Below are 17,868 nucleotides of genomic sequence, written 5' to 3' on the forward strand. Positions count from 1 at the left end.
TACACAGCACAAAAAGGATTGTAACACAGGCCATCTAACTCTAAAGCCCACAGCATTTAAACACTATGCTATACTGTCTCTCAGGGTAGAGAAAGAATTCCCTAGCATGATTCCTCATCCTGAAACCATTATTTCTCTTACACTTCCAGGTACCTTCATAGATTGTTAATATTTACAATTTTCCAACATGGTCTCTCTATTGGCTTCCAGCACAATTAGCTAGTAAAGGGCCCTAAGAAAAGATATCTCTGCTCCTGTGCTGTCATCTTTCATGCACTGTCTGTTTAGTGTCTCAGACTAGTAGTTTAATTTTGCATAAATGTCTTATAATCCTTACTATCCCCAAAATGATCAATAAAGATATTTTCTCTTTTTTAAATTTATTCACTCATTTTTAATCCAGTGGACATTATTAAGCCCTTATCATGTGTTGTTGTTGTTCTTTTAAGTAAACTCTACCCCCAATAAGGGGTTCGAACTCAGGACCTCAAGACCAAGAGTTGCATACTCTACCAACTGAGCCAGTGCCCCAATAATGACATTTCCTATATACTAAAGGACACTAAACATAAAGAAAATGATTCAACAGCCATCTTTATATGCAAAGTTAAAAAAAAAAAGACAATAGTCCTGTAACCAATAGACTAAATTCTAGACCTATACATGCTTCATGAGCCCCTGAAAGCATCACCCAAGATGGCTTTCTATAAAAGATATCCTTTTAAGACAAGAATTTCTTTAATGGTAAGGTTACTGTTATAGAAATACTAGATTATAAACATTAAGAAATAACTGTAAATAGAGATTTGCAAGTTCTTTGTAAATTTATTACTTGTGGACAATGGTCACAAAATTTATCTCATCGATTTATCTTTCTAGAAAAGAAAATAAGAGGCTTAGTATAGTCAGATTAAAAATCTTACGATTCTAAATATATAGGCAAGCTACATTATCATGCTAGGTGGAAAACAGAAAAATACTAAGAAGAAACAAGACTACAGAATGCAAGGACATAATCAGGAAAAAATGATACATCAAAATATTTTCACAGAGTCCATGCAAAGATATGCTTAATTGACCAATACCCTCTAGCCCACTGCTAACCTTTCCAAAATTATTACTGATCTGAAATACTTCATTCCACAAATATATAAGGTGCTGGGCATTGTGTTGGTGGAAGAATGAGATTAAAATGGTGAATGAACAGAAGAGTCATGGTTCCTGCCTTCATATATTAAACTCACAATTACACCAGGTCAATTGTAATATGATATACAAATAAGTATAGGTGGCTATAAAAGTGATTAACACTGGCATCTACAGTGATCTGGTGTTCCTGATACTAATCGCTCTCTTAACATCCTGTACTGATTATGCATCTCTACTTTAAGAAGATCCAGCAGAAGTTCCACACTTGGATATGATGCAGAAGTTCAAGAAAACCACCATTACCTTCATAACAACAAAAAAGTTAGGTCTAATCTTGAAAGCTGTATTTTCTTTCAATGTCAACAAAGTGTAATTAACACACACACACACACACACACAATGTATCAACAAAGTGTAATTAACACACACACACAATGTATAACCGAACAAAACTGCACACCACGCGCCGGGACGCGCTTTTGAAAGGTAAGCAAAGGGTAGCAGTCACTTTCATACCTGAGGCCATTTGCCTAATCTGGGTACAGATGAATAAAGGATAAAGGACTGAAACAGTCAGAGGCTGAAAGGCTTTGCTGAGATGAGGAGAAATCGGCCAAACCTTTAATAATATGGGCTACTACTATAGCTTGGAACCCAGGAGAGCCCCGAAACAAAAATAAATTAACTGACCCAACAATTCTCCCCTACAAGAGTTCTGCTCCATAAGAAATGGTGAGGGCAGTGCGAGAAATCAGAGAAAGATCTTGCAAATTCTGCAAGGGGTTTTGGATTCAGGGCTACTGAAATGCAATCCAAAAGAGAGAAGAAACTAACTAATGCTGAAACACAGCCCAGCTCAGATCCCATGAAGATCAGAGATAAGCTCCTGGATGAAAGCTCTGGGATTTCAGAGTTGGTCTCGTGCACACAGAGACTTCTGCATTAGCGTCTGAAATCGGAAGTAACCTGAAGCTAATCAAAACTGAGACATTCAGAGCTCACGCAAATAATGAGGAAATCTCAATGATCCATCAACCAGTTAGGAGTTGCAGAAGAGAAAAAGAATGAGAAAGAAGACCTACTTATAGAAATATTGGCAAAATCATCTCCAAACATGATAAAATATTTCAGCCCACAGATCCATGAGGTTTAGTACATCCCACACAAAATTAATATAAATAAAACAAGACTTAAGAATATCACAGTCAAATTGTAAAGTCCAAAAACAAAAAGAAAATCTTAAAAACAACCACAGAAAAAAAGACAATGCATTCAGAGGAACAACAACAGGAATGATGGCTTATTTCTCTTCAGAAAACAATGGAAGCAGACAGTAGGACACAATCTTTAAAATGTGGGGTGAGAGAGGACTACCAACCTAGAATTCTATGCCTTAGAAAATATATGTTTGAAAACAGAGATGATAAAAATACTTTTAGAATAATTTTTAAATTATTTTAAAGTATTTTAGAGGGGCACCTGGGTGGCTCAGTCAGTTAAGGGTCCAACTCTTGATTTTTGCCTTAGACTGTGATCTCAGGGTCCTGGGATGGAGTCTGAGCCTGCTTAAGATTCTCTCTCTCCCTCTCTCCCTGCACCTCCCCCACTCTCTCTCTAAAAACTTGTTTAAATTTTAAAAAATTAAGTATTTTAGAAATATTTTTTAAAGCTAAGAAAATCCAACACCAACAGATATAATACTAAAGGAAATGCTAAATTTTTCATGCTGAAGGAAGATGATACCAAAGGGTAACCTAAATATATAGGAAAGAATAAGAAGGCCTGAAAATGGTACGTATGTGGTGAGCAAAAATAAATAAATATAAATTTTTTTCTTGAACTTAAACTACTATTAAATGTTCAAAGCACAAACAATAACATATTTTAGAGTTAAAAAGAGGTATATACAGGCAACATACACCAACAACATCAAAAAAAGGAGTGAGTAGGGGCACCACGATGCCTCAGTAGGTTAAGCATCTGCCTTTGGCTCAGGTCATGATCCCAGGGGCTTGGATCGAGCCCCACATCAGGCTCGGGGAGCCTGCTTCTCCCTCTCCTTCTGCCATTCTCCCCACTTGTGCTCTCTGGCTCTCTCTATCTATCAAATAAATAAATAAATAAAACCTTTTTTAAAAATGTTAGAGAAAAAAGGAGTGAGAAGATAAATTACTTTATACTGTTGAAGACTGTTAAATTACATGCAAAATGATATCATATTATTCAGGGTAAGCTATGATAAGTTAACAATGTATACTGTAATCCGCAGAGCAACCACACGAACAAACAATTAAAAAAACCAAAAGATTATATTCAAGTAAAGCCAACAGGGAAAATAAATCATAAGACTAAAAAAACCTAATCAAGAAGAAGGAAGAAAAACAAGAAAAAAATGAGCAAAGAATGAATGAGACAAACAGAAAAACTACAGTAAGATGGCAGGCTTAAGCCGAACATATCCCTAAATTCGTTAAGGTAATGGAATAAACACTCCAACTAGGCAGACTGCATCAAAAAACAATATGCAGGGGCGCCTGGGTGGCTCAGTCCGTTAAGCACCTGCCTTCGGCTGAGGTCATGATCTCAGGGTCCTGGGATTGAGCCCCACATCAGGCTCCCCGCTAAGCAGGGAGCCTGCTTCTCCCTCTCCCTCTACCCCTCCCCCTGCACTCGCACTCTCTTGATCTCTCTCTCTCAAATAAATAAATGAAAAATCTTAAAAAAAAAAAAAACCAATATGCAACTATTTATTGATTCAAAATGATACATTTTAAAATGAAGACACATGCCCAGATCTTATGTTCAAGATACCACTCAACACTAAAAGGAAGTGGGCTCCTTGCATAAATCAATGATACCATGGTTAAGTAATGTCCCAGAATGTGACAAGAATACATCAACAAGGTATAGGAGCTAGTTCAAAATGGCTCACACGCCCTAAGTCTGGGACAGTCTGAGCATTAAAACAACTATAGTACAGGAATGAACCAAGTGAATTAAGTAAGAATCCTGATCAACAGAGAAACAAATAGAAGATAGGCAGCAAGGAAGCAGATGGGGAAGGACTCCTTAAAATAGAAGGCCAAATAATACACAAGGAATTAAGAAACCATAAATTAATTAAAAACCATAAACCAGTAATTATCCGAGTGAAAAGCTAATTCAGGCAAGAATCATTAATGGATACTCTAAGAGGGAGGGAGGTGAAGAACATTTGATAACTAACAGAATACCAAGTATTTCAACATAAACACAAACATTACTTATTACAAAAACAAAACGATAATGATAATTATACAGGGAGAAAAGATAATATCTCAACTAACTAATCAAAATTAATATAAATAGGACTTATAATACTATACACACATACAGATACATACATAGCAAGAAACAGCTAGGGAGGGAAGGATGGAGGGGAAGATCCCATATATTCTTTCCATATAAAGAATTCCCTTTAATTCATGTCTGCAGAAAGACTACAGGTCCATTGGCAATGAACTATCAAGCTTCCGTTTGGCTAAAAAAAAATTTACTTTGTTTCTGAAAGTTATTTCGCTGTCTGTAGAATTCTCACTTGACTTGTTGTTCTGAGTCCTAGAAGCCTGGCACTCCATCGTCTCAGGCTTGCATAGTTTTTGAGAAGTCTGCTGTAATACTTTTCACTAAACTTGCATGTTCCATCTTCTTTTTTCTAAATGCCTTCAGCTCTCTGATAGGTTCCAGAAAAATTTTCATTTTGTAATTTATCTGTTTTGTTTGTGCTTTTTTTCATTGTTAGGGAGGAAACAATACTCTTTCCAGCTTTCTATATGGTAAATAGAAGCAGAAATACCTCAGAGTAATTTGCTTTAAAAAAAAAAAAAGTCCTCTGCACGTACATGTATTCACCTGGAAGAAAGACTAAAAGAAAAAGATTTCTCAGATATAAAGAGTGGTTATTACTACATGTTAAAGTTTTGAGTCTTTTAAATTTTTCTTCTTTGAACGATTCTCTGTCTCCTAAATTCTTTACAGAGATCCAATTTTATAACTTAAAAAACTGTGTGTATATATGTTTGTGTGTGTATTCCTATTTTTTAAGTCAAGGGCAAGTACTAGAACATTATTTTACTAAAAAACATGCTATTTATCTGCTATCTTTAAAAAGAATTTTCTTCCATATTTTTTCAATATTTCTAATGCTATTCAGCATCTTCTATCCAATGTAAAAGGGAAAAGTCTTACAGGAAAAAAAGTAAGAGATTCTTTTATGAGAATAACTATCTTTAAAGCTTCATAAAAATCTCAATACAGCAGTTTTTCCCGTTTTAAGAGTCTTGTGTTTAAGAGAACAAATTGTTTTTATACATATTATTCTCATATCCCAAATTATAATCTCCCCCCATGACAGCTATGATTGTCAAAGTGTTCTCTAACACTGCAGATATAAGGCAAATATAGCCTAGAAAATAAGGTAAATGTAAACCAAAGAGTAAAGGCAGCTGTAAAATCTTCCCAAATTGAATATTTTTGTCAATGTTAAATATAATAAAGGGGGTTTTCAGTCAAAAGCTCAATATATTCAAGCAAGAAAAAGATTTCTGAGCAATTTCCTCACATTATCCCCTTACCATATTACCTTTCCTCCAACACAGGATAGAAAGAGCCACTATGCAATGAACTTGTAATACTTCCTATATAGTAACATACCTGACAGTAGCCTAGAGACCGTTCTTGGTTATTAAGTCGTTTGGTGGTGGTGGAGAAGGTGGGCCCCAAGGGGTAAAAAAAAAGTTTTGGTTTATAACTTCCAAAGATAATCTCATTTCCATGCGACCATTTCTATGAAAACAACCTCATTTTCAAAGAACAGAACAAACCCTATGCTTCATTTTTTACTTAGTAAGAATGATTATCAAACTATTTTCCAATTATGTTTACTTTCAGAGTTGCCTGCATGCCATACATTCCAGTCACTCTTTTTTTTTTTTTTTTAATTTACTGAGCTGGTGCAGGCGATGTTGTGCTGAACAAAACAGTAAATGTTTCTACCCTTCAAGAGGCCTTTTCTAACATCCTTAAATAGTCTCAATTTTTGGCTCCTATGTTGCTGCTAGGTCTCTCCATCACAGCACAACTTCACCAATTGTTCAGTTACTCAGATTACATACTTCTTGAAGACAGGGACCACATTTTCAGCATCTTAATGTCCTCACTACCAAGCACCATCTGACAAATAACAGCATACCTATATTGTAAGGTAAATAAACCAGTAGATAAATAAACAAAGGAGCCTACAGTCTAGCACATAGAGAAACACAAAGATACAAGTAGTCCAATAAAATCTAAGAGGAGTTTTGATAACAGCATTCACAAGGTACAGAAAGAGCACCAAGGAGTCAGGAGATCAACTCCGTTAGGAATGGAAGTGGTCAGAAAGGTATCATTCATTGGGGCGCCTGGGTGGCACAGTCGTTAAGCGTCTGCCTTCGTCTCAGGGCGTGATCCCAGCGTTCTAGGATCGAGCCCCACATCAGGCTCCTCCGCTATGAGCCTGCTTCTTCCTCTCCCACTCCCCCAGCTTGTGTTCCCTCTCTCGCTGGCTGTCTCTCTCTGTCAAATAAATAAATAAAATCTTTAAAAAAAAAAAAAAGGTATCATTCATTAAAGGCTTAAAGTGAACCTGGAAGGATGGTTAGAAGCTAGTAAGGAGCACTAACAAGGAAAAGGTGATTTCAGGTAGAGACAGAGTCATGAGGAAGGCCAAGTATGAAACAGCACATTAGGATCAGAAAACAGCAAACAGGTTGGTAGGACTGAAGCATCATGGACTGACACAGAAATTAGCCTGGGATATGCACCTGGAAAGGTAGAAGGGAGACCAGGTCAAGGGCAGGGGAGGAGGCAGAGACATAACTGTGTCAGGCTAGACTTTGAACACCATGCAGTAGCCACAGAGGAATCCTTGGAAAGGTGAGCAGAGTAAAGTTAAGTAAGATTTGATTTTAGAAGAGTTATTCCAGGGAACATACAGAATAGAATGAGGAGAAAGGGCAGATGGTTGGGAAAGCAAAGTTAGACATTACAGAACAATCAGGAGACTATTTCAGTGGCCCAAGTCAATTATAACTACAATGTGAATGAAAGCAACCACACTGGGAAGAGAGAACTTTAAAGAAAAAAGAGTTGCAAATAAAAAACACACAGCAATCAATTTTGTCACCAATTAGGTTTAGAGAGGCTAATTCACAAATGAACACTGCCTTCATTTGTTAAATGGGAATAATTAACATTTAACATTGTGACAACTATCTGAGATAATGCATGTAAAATACTAAAACAGTGAAGCCAAAGGGTAAGAATTATCAACAGGGCAGTAATCCTTTTGTTGAAGCTGACGCTGACCACATTTGAGTCCTGGCTTAACACTGAACTCCTGTGTGACCTTGATAGTTCCTAAACCTCTCTCTGCTCACTTTCTTCCTCTGAAAAACGGAGTACACTTCCTAGTACTTCATTCAGTAGTACTATTTTCAGTTTTCAAGACGTTTTTAATATATTTGTAAAGTGTTTACAAAAATATAGACCAATGCTTGAAACTTTGTTTTTAATAAAAACAGTTAATAGAAAATAAGGAGTTGAAATGATTCTTAGATTTCTGGCTTGAGTGAATGGTGGTATCATTCACCGAGAGAAGGGGGTTCTTCTAGAAAAGACAATAATCTTTTAGAAAAGACAATCTAAAAGACTGTCTAAAATACCATCTTTTAGAAAGACGATCATAATGACTATTCCCCCTCAAACGCTTTAAAATGAGCTAGCAGTCTTCTAGGTGTTTTGCAAGTCAGCTCTCCATATTTCAACATTCGCCATGGTATATTTTCATGCCTAGTATCCTCGGTACATACTGACAATATCTGAGGGCAAAGAACTGTGTCTTTTACTTCTGCATTTCCAGGAAGCAGGATGTATCTGGTACATAAATAGGCTCGGTATACATTAGTCAAATAATTCAACTTAAAGGAGATGAGGATACGTTTAACAAGTCCAGAGAATATTTGGAAAGAAAGATGTTTCCAAGGGATTATACTTGCTACTCCCCTAGTGGCCTTAAAATTTCATCAAGTAGAAAGTAAAAATTAATATACTGCTTTCTAGTGAAGTCTCACTAACAAAAAAGTGTTGAAATGCAAATCTACAACAAAAATAGAGAGTAAGCTAAGTAATATAAACAAAAACAAACTATTCACAAGTTTCCAACTTCTCCTTTTACCATGACTTTATAAGATAGCAGGTGCCATACTGTGAGGGGCTAATATTAATACTTTCAAAATCAGAGCTGAAGGGGTTACACAAAGGTTTTCAAAGTGTCCCAGTCTCAACACCTGTTACATCTGTTACATTTCCACTGTTTCAAAGCATACCTTAGGTGAAGATCTTCCGAAAACTTCAGGCAGGCATAAATAAATTCTTTAATTTGGTTGTAAACTTTTGGCACAAATTCAGAGAAAGGAAACTTTTTTGGAAATGGTTGCTGTAAATGCAAGAATTAATGAAAGCAAGTCACAGACTAACATACGTTGATGATACTTTTAAATTAATTAAAATGCAAAAGGAATTTTCCTCTACATTGCCAACTGTCTATTTAACAACCTCAAATTTAAGAAAATTTCCTGATGCTGAAAAGAATAAGATATAAATTTAAATAAATAATAATCTGAACATCTTTCAACACATGAAGGGCTAAAAAAAAAAAAAAAAAAAGCTGTGGTAAGTATTCAGCGATAAAAAGGAATGGATTACTGCCACATACACCAACATCGCCGGATCTCCAGAGCATCGTGCTGAGTGAAAGAAGCCAGCCTCAAAATGTTACCTGCTGTATAAGTCTGTTTATATGGCATTCTTGAAAAGGCAAAAGTAGATGGACAGCAACCAGACTGGTTGCCAAAGGCTGGGGGTTAGGGTTGGGAGGAACTGATTAAAAAGGAGCAGCATGAGGGAACTTTGGGGGATGATGGAACTGTTTTGGTATCATTATTGTGGTACATATATGACTCAATACGCTGTCAAAACCAATAGAATTATATAGCACAGTATGCTTTTTACTGTATGTTTGGGGAAAAAATGTCTTAAAACTATAATGAAAGCAAGTATTTCAAAGTATAAACAACATCGGAACATGCCCAGCAATACTCCTAACACTTCAGAGGTAAAAAGACCCTCAGGTCATCTACCGATTCCCCAAAGAGGAACTTCTGTTCTTCTAAGCCCCAAAATCATCCTCGGAGGGTGTTCTAGAGTCTAATGCATTGAGTTGGAGGTAATACCTTCAATGAAACTGATAAAATGAAAGCTTTCAGAGGGTGCCAAAGCAAAAAGAATGTTATCTGAAAGTACTCTTACCTTTTCCAGCTCTGTATCTTGGAACGGGAACTGTCCTATCACCTTTGTATACATTTCTTCACTTGTTACTGGTATCGGACTGTAGTTGTCAGAATCAAGTATGTTTCTAGGAAAAAAAGAAGGAAGGAAGGGTGGGCTGGTTAATCACTGTAGTGATCGCAAGTAATTTTTAGGTAAACTCAAATAGTGCATGTATATAACCACCAAAACAAATGTTTTCCAGTCCTCATTCTATTCCTTCTACAATGAAGCTCTCTGTTTCCGGTAAAGACATCTTTAACAGAAGACCAAAAGAAATCTACACTCTGAAAAAAAGGGAACACAATTATGAACATGATCTCATAGTATTTCAGATTTATAGATGAGACAAAGTTTCATAGCAACATGTAGAAGCTGTAAGGCAAATGAGTAGTAAACAACAAAAGGATGTGTGCTTGGAAAAAAAGCAAAAAGGTTTTATCTGTTTTTTTTTTTAAGAAAATATATTTGATTATGTTCTTTAATCCTGTACTAGACCTTCTATTCTAACTTTCAAAATTGGCAGATGAGGAAAAGTAACTTCTATAATAAATCCAAATTATATTCATTTACTTCTTGACTGTTCTGTATTAAAGATGAACTTCATCCATAGGACATGGCTCCTTCACTAGACTGGAGACTCTCTAAAAGCAGAGACCATATTACCAAAATCAAAATCAAAGTTACTGAAGGAATCGGATCAGACACTCTCAAGACCACGGATATATGATGTTATTAATTTTCAAGGTTCCCACAGACATAATCCTCCCTTAAATATAACTGTACCATTAGTAAGATTAAAGGAAAAATGTAAGATCTTAAAGCTAAAGAATTTGAAAACAGGGTAAGCCGATGTGGGGACAGGGTCTTGCAATAAAGCAGGAAGACCACTTTAAATAAAAGAATAAAGGCTCAAAAGGAGAAGAAACTCAAGTGATCTGACATGGGGTGTGTGCCAGGAAAACAGTGCAAGGTGTAAAAGGGTAACTCTCATATTACTGTATACATGATACATGAGGCAATAACTACTTAAATAATACGCTTCAAACAAAGGATTGTAAAAGGCCTCTTCTCTAAATGTAGAGAAGGAAGAATTTGAGGAATCACATGAGTAAGTCTTCAAAAAAGTTTCCAAAAAAGCCTAAATTATTCAAAGGGGCTCAAAACTACTACCCAATAAGTGAGCTATAGACTAGCCATCTCTTCAAAGAGAAAACCAAAAAATATATTAAGAAGACACAAGATGATCTGAATGGTATGAACTAAGGTATCTGACATTTATTCAAGGGGGGCGAAAGCCAACATGGGGTCTGGGGACTCCACAAAGCAGACATAATACACTGAGATCAGATATCTTGGGAACTTTATTTGGGACGTCTCTACAATTTGCTTGAATTCTAAATCATAATTTGGATCACAGCTAGAATATATAAGGCACACATACTTGTTGCTTATTCTATCTGAGAAGCCTTATGCATAAACACATGTATACACACTAGCACACGTGCGCACACGCGTACACACACACACCACACACACCTACAGATAATTTCTCACCTGAAGATACCTGCCCACTTCTTTAGCAGAGTTTCACTATACTGATCTCTGATTTCTAACAGCATGTCAAAAAGCTGATTTACGGGAAAACCATACACCTGAAACAAAACAAGAAAATAACTTCATTTTATAGGGTGATTTTTTTTATTAGCCACATGAGAGAAATCAGGCACTGAAATATATTATCATTCAGTTTAAATGAAAACATGACAGCAGCATGTTTCATTCTCACTTAATGTCTAGTGTTTGTCTCTCAAGAATTAAAAGATACATACCAAATATTTAAGCCAGTTAGAAAAAAAATAGAAAGATGAAATTTAAAATCAATATATACTTGGTATAACGTCCACTAAGTTCTCCCTGGAACTCCTCATGTACCCTTAGCAAACTTCATGAGTAGGGAAAGAAATTTGAAATGCTACCCACTTCTAATGCTATCCTATTGGATAGGATTCAAATCAACAATCGTTATTCAAGACAGTAGTTAAAAAACTCCAAATCGCTCAGGCATTGTATCTGAATTAAGGACAGTTTTAAAAACTAAGGTAGTGAGTAGTTCAATTAATGGACTTGCTCTGAGCAAAAAAAAGGGGACTGGAAGTATTTATGAGAATATAAATTGGTCAAGATGATGACCAGGAAATGCTATAAAAAGATAAGCTCTAGCTCTAGGAAAAAAAGAAATACAATTAAAAACTAAAAGGCATTTATTCAAGCTGGGGAGACAACGAAAAGATCTAGAGCTGACGAATATTAATGTAGGTAAGTCTATGTAAACAGATGTCACAAACCTGAAGTGTGTCAGCAAAAAGCACAATGAGGTTCTTCAAATCTAACACGAGGTTTGGATCAGAGCAGTAAGACTAAAGGAAATAAAAGACAATGAGGAAAAAAATCTTAATTATTAAAAATAAAACTAAATTTTGACTTCTTTTCATTGTTTAATGCTTCACCTGGTGAAGGCTCTCTAGAAAGGGTCTAAACCCTTTCCTGGCTCAAAGTAACACTAGATTTAGCCAGGAAGAGATGAGTAGAGACTTCAATAAGCCATGATCTACATTTTTAACAGTTGGAAATTTAAAAACGTACTTTTAAATAATTCTTCAGTCAAAAAAGATTTCAAAATTGATATTGCAGATTATTTTAAAATGAACAACAATATAATACTTGATATCAAAGCCTATGCAATGTGCCTCAAGCCATTTCAAAATACATTTATATTTTTAGAAGCAAACAGGAAACACAAAAGATTGAAAATAAATTAAGCACTCAATGCAAGAAGCTAGCTCAAGAAGCCAAAATAAATCATAAGTATATGAGAGATCAATTCTGATCAAATTAGAAGTGGAAATAACATAGAGAAGACATGAAAGATTTGATCAAGGAAACCAAAAGCTCACTTAAAATACCAATAAAACAGATCTTAGTCAAGCCTGATTAAACAAGAGAAAACAAAAGTAAAGAACACAAGGAATACAAAGAGAAAATAAACATAATACAGAGAAAAAGTTACAAATGAAGTCCATATACAATCTCTTATCAACAAAACTGAAAACTGAAACAACAGGGAAGATAGGTTCTGTGGGCAGGATTCAAAGATGTATATGTCGCTATGTGAAAAATGCAAAATTTTGGTATTCAAATTCTCTTGATTACAGTTTGGTTCCTTCCTCTCTAGTGGATCTCCCAATTCCTGTAAGAGGTGTGTTAAATTCTCCCACAATGGTGCAGTTCATCAATTTCTTATTACTAACAGTTCTTGTTCTATACATATTGATGCTTGCTTGTCCTCTATAAAAAAGCTATTCGAAACTGATAAATGACTGAAACTACTGATATACTGTAAGTTGGCTAATTGAATTTATGTATTTTTTTAAAGATTTTATTTATTCATTTGAGAGAGAGAGAGACCGAGAGAGCACAAGCAGGGGAAGAGGGAAGAGCAGACTCCCTGCCGAGCTGGGAGCCTGACGTGGGGCTCTATCCCAGGACCTTGGGATCATGACCTGAGCTGAAGGCAGACGCTTAACCATCTGAGCCACTCAGACGCCCCATCTAATTGAATTTAAATTTTTTAAAAAGGCTACTATTGTCTTTTGTGGATTAAAACTAGAATAATACAAAATATTCCTTTCTTCTCCCATTTAATGGTCTTCAAATTGAATTCTATTTGCCTTGGAGAATATTGCCATTTCTGCTCCTCTTACTTTATTTTCACTCTTTTTAGGTCATCATAATGTATGAGTAGATCTCAGTAAGCAAACTATAAAACTGCCTCTTTGACATTTCCTGTGATTGCTGACATGGTGAACCTATTCCATCTTATGTTCAGTTTTCTATTTACAATGATTTCTTCTTTTTTATTTCATGGTTTTCATTGGGTCATAGTTCTTTTAAATTATCTTACAGTGGTCATTAAATAAGTTATACACTTTCTTCCCATTGTTTACATGAAATAATCCAAGTTTTCATTAAAAAAAACTTTTTAAACATTAAGTCTCTCTCCTTCTGTACAGATTCTTAACAGCATTAAACTTCACAAATAATCAAATATCAGCTAATTAGATTTATCTATGAGTGTTACTCATTTTTTGCACACATTTTATTTAATCCTATCCCATCTTATATTCTGGATTTTTCATTTTTTGTGCAATGCCAATAAAATAAGATAAAGAGGAAACTTTGAGTCCTCATATGTTTGAAAATGGCTTTCTTTTGCCCTCAAACTAAAATGCAGAATTTCTGATGTGAAAGAATTATCTTCCATCCTTTACCCTGCTTGACACTCAATGCAGCCTTTCAACTGTAGGAATCTAGTCTTTCCGCATTGCAGGGAAATTTCCTTCTTTTAATTCTTTAATTTTTAAAGTCCCCTCCTTTGTGACTATCCTTTCTTTCTAAATCTCTATTAGATGTAATCAAAATTTAGTATCAGGTATCCATCCATGTTTCTTAACTTTCCTTTCACATTTTCCATCTCCTTGGCCCATATTTGGGGATACCTGTTACGTTTGACTTTTTATTCTTGATTACAGAATGATAGGTGGTTTTCTCTGTTTAATCTTTGGGTTTCTTTTTTTTTAAGATTTTATTTATTTATTTGCCAGAGAGAGAGAGAGCACAAGCAGGGGGAGCAGCAGGCAGAGGGAGAGGAAGAAGCAGGCTCCCTGCCAAGCAGGGAGCCTGATGTGGGACTTGATCCCAGGACCCCAGGATCACAACCGGAGCTGAAGATAGACGCCCAACCAACTAAGCCACCCAGGCGCCCCAGCTGTTTAATCTTTGAATTAAATTTCTCTCTTCAGGTAATCAGAGATTTCGAAGAAAGCAACGTTTATCTTTGGCTTGTTTGCTTCCTTTTCCTCCTTAATGCATTTTTAAAAATTGTGAATACAGTATACCTAAAGAAAAAAGTGAATGAAACCTGTATATACAATTTTACCGGGCAAACAAAACAGAACAGCACCAGCATGTGGGAAGCTCCCACGTGCTCTACTCACAGCTCCTTTACTCCCCACTCATGGAAACAATATCATGACTTTAATGATAATCACTTCCAGGTCTTTCCTTAGTTTTTTGTTTCTTTGCATTTTTAACTTAACAGATTTTTTACTTTTTGGAGCAGTTTTGCATTTACAGAGGGTACAGAGAGTTCTCATATACTCCACACACACATTCCCACACAGTTTCCTATTATAACACCTTGCATTCGTGTAGTACATTTGTCACCAGTGATGAGCCAATATTGACAATTATTAACCAAAGTCCATAATTCATATTAGGGTTTACTCCTGTTTTTGTATATTTTACGGGTTTTAACATATGTATAATGACATATTCCACCATTACAGTGTCATGTTTCACTGCCCTAAAACTCCCGTGCTCCATTTATTCTCCAGGAGACTTGCTAACCTCTTCTAGCAGCTGTAATAATTTTTCTGGAAGTTCTTTTAGATTTTCAATGCACAAAAATATATCTGCACAAACAGCAATTTTGTTTTTTGCTCTCAAAGGTTAACTTGTTTTATTTATTTATTTTTCTGTCAGTACAGCACAGGATATGACTTCAAGTACAAAACAAAATAGGAGCAATGGTAATTAAATATGGTATTTGTTATAGGTTTCTCAGGATGTCTTAGGAAATTCTCTTATGCTTCTAATTTACTAAGAGATTTTAGCATGGGCTTATGGTGTGTTTCATTAAATGTTTTTCTGTAGCTATTGAAATGATTATATAATTTTTGTCTTTTAATCTCCTAATGCATTAAATTACATTAATAGACTTTGTAATATTGAACCAAGCTTACATTTGCTACTATAAACTCTGTATGTTAATGCTGTTTGTAAGCTGCTGGATTCTGTTTTCTAGTACTTGTTTAGGACTTCTAATCTATATTTATGAATGAGCCTGATTTGTATTTATGAGTTTATGCAATTATACTACCCTCATCTGGCTTCATAATCAAGATTACATATACTCGAGTTGCTGTTTCTTCTTTTCTATTCTCTGAGAGTTTGTGTAGAATAGGAACTGAAGATAAAACTCCCTGAACCTGAAGATTCCTTTTTTTTTTAAGAAAGTGTGAGTATATTTTATTTTTTTAATTATTTTTTTAAAAATAATCTGTACACCCAACGTGGGGCTCAAGAGTTGAATGCTCTATGGACTGAACCAGCCGTCCCCTGGAGATTTCCTTAAGGGAAAAATTTTTGACTACTTTTTCTTTTACTTCGGAAAGGAACAGTCCTTTCCAGCTTAATGTAGGGAGGACATCATATTATACACTTTCTATCTTGGGTGGCCTCAAGAAGCTGTCAAAATCAAATTTCAAATTGTCTGGACTAAAAAGGGACCTCAAGGCAAAGGCAACTTACACGGTCAGCCTATCTCTCTGGACTCTCCACTTCCCTGGAGTTGGAGTGGTGATTCCTTAATATCCTTGCCAAGCACTTGAGAACTACAGAACATTTTATATGATATATATACAAAAAACACAGCATTTTTAGTAGTTTCCAGCTGACGGGTTGATATGAATAACCTAGTCTCCTTTATTCCTAAAACCAGGAATGACTATTACTTTGTAAACTTTTCTCCTACTCCACGAATTATTTGTATTTGCTCACGAATGGCTATTCTACTTGTTTACTGTTATTTTCTATTTGATGTAATTGGTTTCCCTCAAATATTTTACAACTCTTGACTATTCATGTTTTTGAATGAAGGACTAGGTTGATTAGTGTAGATAACTTGCATGGGTTTTTTTCCTCTGTAAGTTTAAGTCTGTTTCCCAAGAAAGTGACTACAGGCTCATTGTAAGTAAGGGGGGGACAGATGATCACTTTGTTCAAAAAGTAGCACGAGAGAACTTTACTGTTGTCTCTTTACATAGATGGTAATGTTGGGCAAAGGAACTGGATAAGTAGCTGGCTGACTAAGATTTTTGGAAAGCAGACCTCTAAATAATTTCTTTTGTGATTTCTTGTAGGCCCGTTCCTGCTCACTGTATTTGTTAACTCTAAATTTAGAGTGTTTCCAGATTCCATTTAGAAGAATATCTCCTACTTTGACAATGCCTCCCTCTACCATATTTAATATAATATTTTCTTGTCTCAGTTTCAGTTAATTTTCTGATTTCATTGTTTTCTAAGTTCAAGGAAATTTTTCAAAACTTCTGGCCTACAGATGGTACTTTGTAGAATTTCTCTTTTTATTTTGCTTTTCCCCACATTATTTAAGAATTTGGTTAGAAGATCTAGAAGACAAGTATATTCAGTACACCCTTTTGACTCAAAAAAACTTAAAATATGTGAGAGGAATGGGTATGGACATGGCGTGGGTGTGTTTAACACCACCATCACAGTACACACTCTTGTCCACCTACCACACAACAAACTAAAATGTCCAATATTTGATATCTAAAAAACATGAGGTTTTTGCCACACAGTATTACATTGTTCCATAATTTTGAGTACCCTTTCAGTATTATCCCTTTCAGCATTATCAGATTCTCTGTTTATCATATTACCCTTTCCGTATTATCTGATGATCTGTTTATCATATTATTAAAAACAATATTAGCAGATCTTCTAATATTGAACCATTCCTGATACAAACTCTCCTTTGTATTAGCAAATTATATTTTAATATACTGCTAAATTTGAATTCCAAGCGAGATGGACCATGTAAGATCTCTATCATGTTTTGAAATCAGCATTGAGAATACTGTACCTATTAATACCTGAAATATTGTAACTTTCTAAATGCTTCCAATTTATGCAATGACTAATAATTCAATCAGAAAAAGAGTAGTTTTAAATGTAGCATAGAACATTGGAAAGATATATAGATTTTTGATAAGCGAGTAACAATCACTCGGATATAGTGTTTCTTTCCCAGATTTGTTTGGATGTTTGGGTTGCTCTTATTTGGTTTGCTTTGCTGGGTACTATAATATAATAAATAGTGTCATGAAATAGAATCAACATTTGTGGCACCAATAACTCTTGTCTCATAATAAATAAAATGATTGTAATGTATGTGATGCTGAGTTATGTTTTGATAGCCTTGTTGAGATATAATTCCCATACCATACAACTCACCCATCTGAAGTATGTAATTTAATGGCTTTTAGTTTTTGTATATTCACAGACATGTGCAAACATAACCACAGTCAATTTTAGAACATTTTTTTCGCCTCAGAAAGAAAATGCATGTCATTTAAATTATCCTCCTAGCTACTCCCAGCCCGAAGCAAC

The 17,868-nt window shown here is 35.3% G+C and overlaps 1 protein-coding gene across 6 annotated transcripts in view; it reads right to left on the reverse strand.

The window, feature by feature from the left end:
- The window catches only part of EXOC6B (exocyst complex component 6B), a 600,511-nt gene that overhangs the window by 268,313 nt on the left and 314,330 nt on the right, over positions 1-17,868 (reverse strand). For all 6 annotated transcript variants that reach the window (XM_044392293.3, XM_057309029.1, XM_044392302.3 and 3 more), the window contains 4 exons: positions 11,904-11,975; positions 11,113-11,210; positions 9,538-9,643; positions 8,556-8,665 (listed from right to left, as the gene is read on the reverse strand). In XM_044392293.3, coding sequence (XP_044248228.1) covers positions 8,556-8,665; positions 9,538-9,643; positions 11,113-11,210; positions 11,904-11,975 — 386 coding nt within the window. The remainder of the gene's footprint in view (positions 1-8,555; positions 8,666-9,537; positions 9,644-11,112; positions 11,211-11,903; positions 11,976-17,868) is intronic.

The sequence above is a fragment of the Ursus arctos genome, unplaced genomic scaffold, assembly GCF_023065955.2.
Source record: "Ursus arctos isolate Adak ecotype North America unplaced genomic scaffold, UrsArc2.0 scaffold_8, whole genome shotgun sequence".
NCBI lineage: Eukaryota > Metazoa > Chordata > Mammalia > Carnivora > Ursidae > Ursus > Ursus arctos.